The 12,963-nt window shown below is 41.3% G+C and overlaps 1 protein-coding gene across 6 annotated transcripts in view; it reads left to right on the forward strand.

Moving 5' to 3' along the window:
* Nucleotides 1-12,963, forward strand: part of DLG4 (discs large MAGUK scaffold protein 4) — a 584,369-nt gene that overhangs the window by 540,125 nt on the left and 31,281 nt on the right. For all 6 annotated transcript variants that reach the window (XM_069215534.1, XM_069215536.1, XM_069215538.1 and 3 more), the window contains one exon: nucleotides 12,258-12,294. In XM_069215534.1, the coding sequence (XP_069071635.1) occupies nucleotides 12,258-12,294 (37 nt within the window). The remainder of the gene's footprint in view (nucleotides 1-12,257; nucleotides 12,295-12,963) is intronic.

The following is a 12,963-nucleotide window of genomic DNA, read 5'->3' on the forward strand; positions in this document are numbered from 1 at the left end:
TTGGGTTGTTTTTTCTCAGCTGTCAAGTTCAGACATGTCAAAGTGAGCTCCGGTTGGATGCTGGGTGGTGTTCTCACTGGCCCTTCGGGTCCATTTCTCATCCGTACTTTTAAACAGTCGTGCTGATTGTCGGTCTCCACTGTCTTGTTTCTTCCACTCTGTGCTGGTCACCACCCTTTCGACTTCTGTTTGAGTTGGGAAAGTCCTTGTGTTGGAAAGAACTCCATTTCGGTTCTGCCCCAATTGCCACACCGAGAACCAATTTCTTCAAGGTCTTCAACCTTCTTTTGTCTCCCAATCATCATGAAGACTCCTTTTCAGTGTGTCTCGCATTCTGAAATAAGAAGGCTCTTCGGAACCTATACACTTGGCGAATTGCCTTGGCCTCCATGGCACAGACAACAGGAAGAGGAAACCCCGGACCTATTTGGTGAGCAGGAATAGTCAGATGTTGAGCAACTGTATGCTCCAGGCACCAAAGATGAGGAGACTTTTTTGTTGGAAAACATTGACTCCAAAGCAGATGTCTAAGCAGAAGAGCCTCCGCTGACCCAGCGTCTGCCGAAAATCAATGAGCACAGGCCCCCTTCTTCTCACCAAGTGGATGCACCATCCTCTAGCTCCTCTGCCACATCTGAGGCCTCCAGTGCACCACTACCTCCTGTCCATGGTTGACACCCGTTACACACACTGGGCCAAAGTCCTCCTCAAAGTCTCAAGGGTAGACGTCGACAAACTTGTTCGCGACTAGACTCAAAGACACAAGCTCACCTGCTCTCTGACTCAAAACAGGTGGACCGAAGCGTTTGGAGCAGAGACACACCGCACTGAAGCACTCAGGGCCAAAGGACATTGCCCTGAAGCGTTTGGAGCTGAGGTATTTGGATTTGAGATTGAGTTTGGTGCCATCTGGGTGTAGAATATCTTCAGTTCAATCCAGACCGCTTTATACTGCTGTCTCCTCTGCTGCCTCTGAGGACTTCAACCAACCAATCCTCCAGCTGCTGCAGGAACATCTCAATGCCAAGCAGTAGTGGATCCACATCCAGTCAAGCACTAGTCTGATCCTGGATTTGCCTCCACAGCCATTGAAGGGCTCTGTATCTCATAAGAGAAAGTTGACTTTTGAAGAGGCCCTCAACCCTCCTGTGCCTTCTACTCCCAAGAGGCCTAAATGGCATAACACTGCTACCTCTCAACTACCTACGGCTCAGCCTTCTCCTTGGATTCTCCCCGCACTCACCACAGGATTTCTCACACTCAGGGGTGGGAACAGTCCAAGGCTACTCTATGACTCTTATAACCTTTCTCATCGTCCCCAGAACCCGACCACTGGGATGATGATGCAGAACCCTCAGCAGGCATAGACTCAGAACTAAACCCTACAAACCCTTCACCCCTAGATGAACACCTTTTATCATGGGGTCCTTCACAGGTAGCCACCTTGTACAATGTGGAGATGCATGTGCAGCATGAGGAGGCTGATTTTCTCATGGAGGCCGTCTCCTTCACCAAATGCTTCCTACAGTACCTTCCCATGCTCAGAGGTGTCTAAAACCGACCACTGACATATTTATGGAGCCAGTTAAAGCAACAACAGTTACCTCCTGACTCTCTAGTTGTGCATACAGCTAGAAAACGAGCTAACACAGAAGGCAGAGATAATGCTCGCCCTCCAGACCAGGCGAGCAAGAACATTGACAATTTGGAAAAAGGATAGGAGCACAGTCTGCTATGCATTGGTGCATCCCCATCTTCATTGGCATACTATCCCCGTATGACAGTGCCCAAAGCGATCAGATGGCGAACCTCGCCCCATCATCTCCCAGAGCAGTACTGCAAGAAGGGACAAGAATTTGTGGCAGAGGGAAAAAATGATGTCTAAACCTGTCATCTCTTGTACTCTAGATGCTGCTGACATAGCCACATGTTGGTATTACCACACAGCATCCTCCTGTGTCGCCATGCCTGGTTGTGTGTGTCTGGTTTTAAACTGGAGTCCCAGCAGTACCTCTTAAATGTACTGTTTGATTGTCAGCATCTCTCTGGCCCTGAGATCAACAAGATGTTAGAAAAATATCAAGAAATACACTGACTCAGCCAAAGTGATAGGCGCTACAGACACCCACTCCCTGTGGCTCCTTTCGACATTCCGAATACCGTGGAGCAGCAGTAGTTTCCACCCCGGAAACCTCTTCTACAGTCACAAGGCCAATGCAGCAGTCACCTTCCCAGGGCTACTTCAGGGGTGGCTACAGAGGCAAGGGTGTAGTTCCAAAAGCGACTGCCCCTCCAAAACAGTGACACTGTTCACCTCCCCCCCACCACATAGCACCCGTGAGTGGAAGGTTGTAGGGGTTTCTGTCCCATTGGTCAGAAATCACCTCCGAACGTTGGGTTGTCAACATTGTGCAAGAGTGATACTGTCTAGAACTCAGTCAAACACTAACAAACATCCTTCCTCGCCAACACAAAATGTCCACAGAACATTTGCAACTCCTTCAGGAGGAGACACAGGCCAATGGGGACATAGAGCCATTTCCGCAGCAACACCACAGAAGAGGCGTCAACTTTTTATACTCTCTTATCCCCAAGAAGGGCTGCTCCCTGAGACCCATAATCGATCTCAGGCCCCACAACAAACACATTATTTTGGAACACTTCCACATGGTGACTCTACAAGACAATACACCACTACTGCAGCAAGGCAACTTCATGACTGCTCTCAGTCTGAAGGACACCTACTTCCACATAACCATCTACCTAAAGCATCGAGGGCGCCTGAGCTTTGTGGTGAGTAGACATTACCAGCTCAAAGTACTTCCTTTTGGGGTTACCACAGTCCCATGGGTATTTACCAAATGTCTTGCTGTTTAAGCGGCTCTTCTGAGGAGGAGCGGCATCCACATGTTTCCTTACCTGAACAATTGGCTGATCAAGGTTGCCATGCACCATCTATGCATAACACACACCCAGACTACTATCTAGACCTTATATGGACTAGATTTCACCATCAACCTGACTAAATCCCATCTCTATCCCTTTCAAGTGAAGCTCTTCCTCAGGGTCATCCTAGTTGCACTGGTGGGAGAGCGTTCCCCAGTCCACCACGATTGAAAGTCTTCCAAAACATGCTGCCTCTTTTTAAGTCTGATTGTGAGGTGACAGCAAGAACTGTGATGCGTTTTCTCGACCTAAAGGCATCTTGCATAGCCATAGTGCACTTATTACTGTTGCAGGAGTGCCTAGCAGCAATCTAGTCATCCTGAGGACCTTATGTTGGTTAGGGGGCCGCACATCGCTCTCTTTATTGGTGGAGTGCAACCTGGTGCAGGGGCATCCCTCCTTTAAACCAGTTGCCACGGACACCTCACTAGCTGGTGGTGCCTTTCAATAACCTCAGTTTAGTGAAAGTGGACGTCTGCCCAGCAATCCATTCACATCAGCCACCTGGAGCTGCTGGCTATACAGCTCGCATTCCCTGCATTTCATGCTATTAAACAGGACAAGGCAGTTCTAATACGCATTGGCAATATGACTACTATGTTTTATTTATTTTTTAAAACAGGGGGCACACACTTAGCACAGCTGTTCAGTGTAACCCAGAGCATCTGACGGTGGGCAATACATCACATAGTACATCTGCTCACCCAACGCATTTCTGGGGTGGACAACGATCTGGTAGACCTGCACAGCATGAGGCATCAACAAGTCCAAAAAAAGGGAAATCCACCCCCAAGTTCTACTCCCTTACTTCCGATGTTGGGGGTTCCCACGAAGAGACCTGTTCGCCACCGCAGAAAATGCAAAAAGGCCACACTTTACCACCAGGCTACCACACTCTCAGTCCATTTACAATGTACTATGGATGAACTTGGTCAGGGATATTTGCTTATCCTTTATCGCCTTTCCCACTTCTGCAGTTTGTGGTCCGAAGGCTGAGGCAGACATCTCGCATTCTCATCCTAGCGTCACCAACCTGGGTGCACCCTCATGTGGGTTAGCAAAATACACACACTTACTTTTGAAGAGCCTTTCTTTCAGGTCCATCACAATAGGGTGGTCCTCATGACAAATCCAAGATCCCTCCCTATCCTTGAGTTTTCACATGAACTAAACAATTGAGCTCCCAGTATTTTTTCTGCACCCAGAGACTGTAGCAGAACCTGCTCTTACATACTGTAGTTGCTGAGAGAGTACTAATGTACTACATTGAGAGAGAGAAAAATATTTTTTTCAAAAACCAATTCCTTTTCGTGTCATACTCAAAGCCACACAAAGGTGTGTAGGTTCCAAGGTGGGTGTTGCACATGTGTTGGTCAAATGTATACTGAGAACTCAGACTTTATTCTACTTGTAGGAAAGAGGCTACTATGGCTTTCTTAGGTAATATAACTTTAGCCGACATCTGTAAAGCAGGTACTTGGTCTGCTTCTCATACATTTACCGAACACTGTTGCATAGAAGTCGTAGTCAGACAACAAGCTAGAGTTGGCCTGGCTGACCTACATACACTTTTCCAGTCGTCTGCAACATCCTCAGGCTAAGCCACTGGTTTAAGAAGGACTGCTTTAGAGTTTATGCACAACATGTATATCTACAGCCACACGTGCCATGAACAGAAAATGTTAATTACCCTATAACCATCTGTTTGTGGCATGTAGTGCTGTTGATGCACATTCAACCGTTGTCCTCCCTGGTCCCCTGACGTTGCTGTAAATATTCTTTCCTTTTGTTATATTTAATAATTTGCTCTGCATGGGCATATTTACTGTTTGTTAGGCTCCATCTACACTTTCACTTTCTGTGCGGCAAAATAAATCTAACAATGGAGCTAATGCCCATTCACAATACCACTAAAAGGTGGAGTCCATACGTCGTGTGTCTTGAAAAGACTTACTTCAAAGATAAACAAGTAGAAATCATCAAAGTCCAACACTAGTTGGTGGAAGTATACATAGCATCTGAATCTACAGCACTACTTGCTACAAACGGATGCTTACAGGGCAACATTTTTCTTTTCTCGCCCAGAGAATTCTTCTCTATTAATCTGAATTCTGAGCAGGGTGGTGGCAATCTTGAAAGTCAATTGCTTCTTCATGGAGAGCCACTGTTGATATTTTTCTCTCTCCTTATGTGGACTGCCATTGTTTTTCACCAGTAAAAGATTTTATTGCAGTGTTTTGGATCTTTAACAGTTTAGAAATTGTATTTTCCAGGAGGATTGAAAAAAGTATGTGCATCTAGACCAATATGTATTCTGTGTGGATGAGCTAACTGGAACAAGGTGCTTATGGCTTTGTTCACCTTTGCTCATAGGGAGCAGTCTACTCAACCCTGATACCTAGATGATTTGGGCTTGATGTGGGTGTCTAACTGCAAAATAATCTAAGGACTGTATCAAAGGTATTTGAGGGTTTTGACAGGCGAAAATGATAGAAAAATGGGATCTTAGTCATCAATATGTTGAGCCAGTTTCAGTTTGAGGTTGTCTGTTGTCCAACTTTCCAACTGGTTGAGCGCGTCAAAGCCATGGAGGGCATCCTGCATTCAGTGGTGTCACTATGTCTCATCAGCGTGGGAATGCAGGCTGACAGCTTGGGCTCTGATTACGTGCAGCAGATGGTGTGATTAAATGTTATTGAGAATGGATGAGAGGAGAGCCCAAAGACACTTACTGGTGAGGCACAGAGATAGTTGCTATCTTGACTCATTTTTTCATTAAGTGCAGCCATCTTAAGTTTTTTTTAGGAGAAATGAACAACTGTCCAGTATCCTGAAAAATTAAAATCTAATGTTTAACTAGTTTCACATCCGTAACATTATGTTTTCTTTATTAAAATGTTGTACACATTATTCGGTCCTGTTTAAACCATAGCGTTGTGACTGTCCTGGAGTGGGACTTGAGCTCTGCATTTGATTTAGTCCATCTTGTGGGGCAGGTGTTCTCGCATCCAGCATATTCAAAGGAAATCAGTTTATTTCTAGCATTATGCATATTCTGCCATTGTGGGAACATAATGAACATATTATGTTTTCAGAAATAACCACACTTATCATATCCTTAGTGAACTTTAATTTCAGAGTTAATAGGAGTTTGTGATTTATGTTTTGTGAAAAGCACATATCTAAGATACTGAGGTGTTAACTCCAACACGTAGAATTCTAACATAAAATTGAGGAGATTAACAAGAGTAAACGTGAAATAGAGCGATATGAGAGTAAATTATAACATGTTAGTTCTTTAGAGGAGTTTATTAATTTGGCACCCAAATACTTTTATGTTCTTGCTTTCCAACCCCAGCATATTGAATGTCTTTATTGTTAGCCCTCTTGTGTTGTAAAACAGTTATTTTTGTATCTCAAACAGAAAAGATCTTTGAGAATGTTTTGGACAAAGAAGAACAGTGAAGGTCAGATTGTGTTTATGTTTCAAGGGCAACACATAAAATTATGTTGTGGTTAGCCCCTCTATTTTTTCAAAAGTGGCTGAAGTGTGAATTTAGATTTATTTGAAGTACAAAATTAGGTAGGAGTCATATAACGGGCTTGATTCTATTCTCCATGGTATTTTTGTTATTATTTTTGTACTATGGCCAGATGCTGATTTGTTACAAGTTGGGTTTGAAAGCTCACATTACTAATCAGAGGTGAAGAAAAAAAAAAAACATTTTTCAAAGCTCTCCATTTAGAGTCTCACACAAAATAATTTACTTAGTATCAAGTATTGTTACTTCCGCACCATTGAATTTGTCCCTAGAAATCACTTAATCTAAAATTTGTAAAGATTCCTGTCTCCCTAACCACCCTATTACAGTTTTGCCTCAAGATTTTTTTTTTGTTTTACCACTTTGGGCCCTCATTCTGACTTGGTGCAGTAATAACACTTCAGGATTACCAGCCAGAACAGAATGGATGCCTAAATATAGTTTTAATATGTTCATATTCATTTAGAAACAATCCTCAAAATCGGATAGTCCCTTGGTCAGAAGTAATTCTTTGCTGGCTAGGAATTTTGCCTCATCGGTAGACATTATCCAAACCCTGCCCTGGGACACATAAGTACATTGTTTGAATAGCCTAGAGAGTTGGGACAGCTTTGATAAATATATTGAATTAAATAAATAGGGTCCTAGATACGGGCAGCTGGACGGGCTCAGTCTCCACTTTTATGACACACTCATTATTGGCCTATTTAAGTTTTAATCAAAGTTGTAACATTATACCTTTTGTACTTTAGCATTGTTTTGCTACAATGAGTCTGGTTGCCAAGGCAAACTTGGCAGTGTATCAACATGACCAATACCATTGTTTACTATGTGTTGGAGGTTGTCCACAGCTATTACCAGAGAGGAACCCTCATCAAAACTTGGATTCATAGACATTAAGAATGTTGTACTTTTCAAAGTGGACTGCAACTGATAAGATAGGTAATTGTGGAAGTAAGACAGTTTAAAAAAAAATAAAGGTGTGCATATAATGATTGTTCCAGCTGCAAGTGTATCCAGAAACTTGTCCATAGAATGGGCAGGCCTCTGCAGAGAAATAGTAGCTTTTCCTTAGCATAACAAAGTCTTAATTTCAACCCTCAAGTCAGGGGAGAATCTAAAACAGGGTTGTCCAAACATATCTGTAGTGAGACCTACTTCAGATCAGTGGAAATTATCATGAGTTACTAAAGGCCAAAACCTCCGCATTGTTACCAGAAACTCCCACGTCCAACTTGATTGACTATTTCTTTAGAGCGGGATGCTATGGCATGAACAAAATGCTGGGACTAGGCGCGCTATGACAGGGCTCTTGTAGGTAATTGAGAGCATGGCCTGTGGAGATGTATGAATGTGTGCGTTTGAATGAGTGGATGTATATCTAGGTGACTGAGACACTGTGTCGTAAGTACATGTGGCTTAGGACATACCTTTCAGTGTATATGGCACATTAGATGTATAACACAAACATACCATTTTTTAAATGGGAGATATTTAAAGTGTAATAAAATGTTTCATAGCAATGAACATTTTTCAACAATTTAAAATTCTCCCATTTAAGTAATATCCACAATTTTCAGTTTTAAGTGTGTGGTGTCTGGCCACTTGGATCAAGGTGCCTTCTGTGTGTAACTCACTAATCAATTTAGTATTTCATTTTAGTGTTCTCCCATTTCGAAACATTTTGTTTTCATACTCCAATATTGAGTTAACTACATTAGTCTGACCTTCAGGTCTCCACCTCATGCCCTATAGCACTTTTCATTATCAGGCCCTGCTGTTTTCAGCTGAAGAGGCTTGACTAAAATAAACACAGACTTCCTTAACTTTAAAAAGAAAAAAAAAATCCTTATTTAAAGATAAACTCATAGCTGCGAGCAAACCTGAAGGTGTCACTGAGCTACTAGGAGCTCCAGATTGAGTGGTTGGAGACAGCTGTTTCATATGATATGGAGCATCTAGTAGTGATTTCATCTGTTAGGAAGTTTTATCACGACTACCAGCATCTACATTTGTTATGCAACCTACAACTGCTTACATTTGGCCGTGATAGCCATTCATTGTTTGGATCATGAAGGTTATGCTGCCAGTCCGGATATGGCGGTTTCCAGTTAGTATGAATGCCTCCGATAAATGGCATTCACAGAGTACATCCATCCTGGTGATGAATCAAATGTGGTGTTCAGGGGCTGTGACTGAGCTTGGAGTGCTAAAACGTTCATATAGGATCCGATCTTTTTGCAGAATACGTCCTCTGGGGATAATGGCTCTGATCATACTGATTGCCTGGTTTTACCTTGGGAATAACTTAGGTTGTTACTTCCTTCCAGAATTCCAGAAGTCATATTTTTAGCATCTTGCAATGGTGATAAACGATTGACTTTTTCTGTGGGTAGGGCTGATGATCTGATGTACTAATCTTGGCCATAGTGCCCTGCTTTGTAAGAGTTGATAAGAGTTGGGTACTTTCGGCCTCTTCCTCAGATGGCACTATGAAAAGTTTGACTTGCTCAAGGTAGTCCGTGTAGTGGTTGGTGGACTTACAGCAAGCCTTCCCTTGGGGGTAGGTGAAGTAGTGAGACTGCTCTGGTGTTCTGATTGCTTTATAATGTGTTTATTAGAAAGCAAAGGGCACCAAAGTGCAGGCTTTTAGTGTAATGCTTATTTGGTAAAAGTTGGAGAATGGCCTGTACTTTCTGTGGTTACCATAGACAAAGGAAGATGCGTCTCCATGCTGTCACTGAGGCTTCTTACTCCTCTGAATTTGTTTCGGTCTCTGGAATTTTCCAGTTTTAGAATGCTCTCCTCTGTAGCAAAAGAACTAATCAGCAAGGCCCCCCAGGATTCCTCGCTCACCCTGCCGCTTTTCAACCTCTACATGACTCCTCTGGTCAATGACATACACGCTCACAACAAAAACATCCTCACCTACGTTTACGACATGCAATTGATATTGCCCTTCTGTGACAAAACACCGAACACCAGAAGCAAGTTCCACCTGGATGAATTCTAACTGCACTCAGATGAAATTTAAGTTATGGTATTCCTTCCGGAAACAAGCCTCGCCACGGGACTCAACCTGGTGACGTGCTAACCACCCTCCCCTTTCCAAACCCACCCAGACCTTGTTCACAAGAAAAAATCCTCGATCATCATTGACAACAAACTTGGTCTGACTGCTGAAGTCAACGCAGTGGTCTTGTCCTGAAGGTCCTTAACGCCTAAGGATGCTGAAGTAAATGTTGAAGTGGCTACCGGGCAACATCAAGAAAATGATTACCTAAGCCCTCATCATCAGCAAATTAAACTTTGGGAACACCCAGTATCAGGAAGCTGATATAGATGGTTAAGGAGCTGTAGTAAGAGTGATATTTATGAACTCAGTGGCCAGTGTTATTTACTAAGAATAGAAACATTTCTCATGAAAATAAACACTGCAAGGTAAAGGTACTGCTTTCACCCCAACTCAAGATTCCTATCAAGAACATACAGCATTAGAGAAAATAGAAACTACTGAAGCACACTCCATACATGTAAAAAGAAAAACAAAGGTTTCTGGTCATTTGCAATAATCATCTGCTGTCAACAAATGTTGCTTTAAGGCTACTGCCTTGCTGCATAGAAGAGCTCGCCCTTTAACATCCATCACAGTAGTATTTCCTGGCTCCGAGATATTTAATTGTATGCACTGTGTATGTTTTACTCTCCACCTTTCACCTTAAGACTATTTGCACTGTATAAAAATAGTGATATAGCTGCCCAGCTTCTGTCCATTGGGAACAATGCACAGATATCATTATTGATAAAAAATATAATGTATGGTAGAAAAATACACTAGTTACTAAATTACAGCAAATCTATATTCTGCTTCCTCTTCTGAACAGCTTATACACAATATTAAAGAGACGTTGACATAGCAAAACTGTTTATGTATTTTCGTGTAATTTGACTAGCAAAAGCCCAAAGTACATGCTATCACTTCTAAACTATGACACAGTCACACTTCTAAGGTATATGCAAAAATATAAAAGAATGTTGTTTCCTTATATTGAACAATATATCTAGATTATTGCTACCCTTACAGCTCACTACCTCATCAAATGCTTGTGTTTTGATTTTAAAAAAATATACTTTTTTTGTTAAAATGATAGTGTTATAAGAATATTAGATCTGGACGGAGATGTAGTTGAATGTAGATACATTGGAAAGATAATGCAAAATTATGTTATTTTATGGGCATAGATTGGAGATACCATTGGAAGAGGTGTGTTCATGCTAAACATTAACATGAAATATGTGATAAAGCCTAGTACTGAAACTAAATCAGTGCAGTTCTAAAACACGTTTTAAGGAATGCCGAACATGTTTTAATTAAAAACAAAATAGAAGAACTCATTGTATTTGTTTGCAGTATATCTTTACAGGATGTTGCTGATTTTATTCTTAGTTCCCATCCTGAATTAATTTATAGTCCAAGACTATGCAGAACAAAATCTAGCCCAAGGAATGTTATTTCCTTACCTTCACATGATTTAATAGTTAACAAAAAAAAATGAAATGTTTGCTGTTTTAATACGTAATCGTTTCAAATCTGAATCCCATATGTATATTTTGGTTAGGCAGTTTAATACCTATCTAAAAAGTTTAGTAAGTGTTGATCGAGTCTCCAGGCACTTGATTTGCACTAAGATACATCTCTGAGCTGGGCACTACTTTGTCATCTCATTTTATATCCTTACTAAAGAGAAACTAATAAATACACTTGTTTTTTTTTTTTTCATTGGTTGAAATCTATGCTCCGCTTTCATCACTGATTCATGCATGTTTTTTATATTTAAATGTAAAACAGGCAAATGCGTGACTAACTACATCTGGCATAAGTGGGTTGATCACACGGGAAATACATAAAAATGTATGTTCTAAGAAAACGGATAATTTAAGACTTCAGTAAAATGTGCATGCTGTACTTCTAATCTACACAGATAGAGCAGAATCAAAATGTAATTCCCCTTAATACTTTATTTTTTGCCTTCGAAAGGATGTGACATCAGCCGCTCAGGAGATGTACCCTAAGCCACAGTTATTCAATATTCTGCTTTGCCTTGAAAGCTTTATCCTTATCAAACTGTTAAGAAATAAGCGGATGCTAATGGAGAGGTGCTGAACCAAACCACACGTTAAAAACTTTTAACATCGACAATATATTCTGTCGGAACTCATATATATCCAACATCAGATTGTTTTCTTCAAAGGAAGAGTTGAAAGTTAAAACATTTTTAGAAATAATCTTTCGTTGACTATATGTATTGATCTAAGGTAAAACACATTCATCTTCGATACATCACATCTAAATCATACTATTGAAAAAGTTAAAAAAAGATCATTTCCATGTTCCTGGGAATGGGATATGGTACTTACATTTTTTTGTTGCTCTGTTACAGGCAGTTTTTGCCCTTCATTACCAGTTTAGGGAAACTTTTTAAAGGGGGCAAGTGGAATTCTGGTCTCCTGGGTGAGCGCAGACAAGGAAGCCTAAAGAGCGGCTGATGTCCCCTTGACATGTTGAGAAGATATGCATTGTTAATGGAACAAAATGTAAATAAGAGTTGAATAGTTCAGGCGAGGACACTTGATCTGGTTAAATGTGTGAGTGTGTTGTAAGACTGATATGCCTTAATTTTTCCTTTCTCCTCCCTGCTGCCCACGAGTGCTTGGCTGATGTAGGCCACCATTTTCCCGTCTAACACTTCTGTTTTCCTTTCGCAACAGGGTAGAAAGAAGGGAGTGGTCGAGGCTAAAATCGAAAGTAAGTACACACTTGTTCCTGAGGGATGATGTCCTCTCTGCTGGGGAAAAAAATACTCATATTTGTAAAGTCCAAAGCTAAGGAAAGCATGTAAAAAATTTACACCAACAACGACTATTAAAAAAGACCTGTAAAAGTCAACATTGCCAATACCTAGGCCTTGCTGTTTTAAATCCTTGCCCAAGGCTTCATTCCATGTAATTAATGTGTTTTCTCCATATTATCTGTTGGAATTTAGGTTTAATCTGACCTCCGTTGTATAACAGTCCATTCATAAAATGTTGTGTTGTAGCCAGTTTTATGCCATTCTACACTGATTGTGTTCCAAACAGCACACAGATGATGGTCGTCCTGTGCGAATGGTGAAGATCTGAGAACTGATTTGATATTCTCGCCTGCTTTGTCAGAGCTTGCTTTACATTTTAAGAGACTTCTCTTAAGATGGCTGTACCATTAGCTAGGGCAGAGCATGGATTGTAAGGTCACCAAAACAAATATAACAATAAAACAGATATTTCAAGTTGGGATTAGTGACAGAAAACGGAATTGCTGCGTCACATGTAAAGTAAATGTGATCAAAATTTATCTCAGGTCTTGAACTTGTATAAGGTGTGTGGGGGGGAGGGGGGGGTGCTTAATGCCAACACTTGCTTTTGGCTCTATATATCC

Source organism: Pleurodeles waltl, chromosome 12, assembly GCF_031143425.1.
Source record: "Pleurodeles waltl isolate 20211129_DDA chromosome 12, aPleWal1.hap1.20221129, whole genome shotgun sequence".
NCBI lineage: Eukaryota > Metazoa > Chordata > Amphibia > Caudata > Salamandridae > Pleurodeles > Pleurodeles waltl.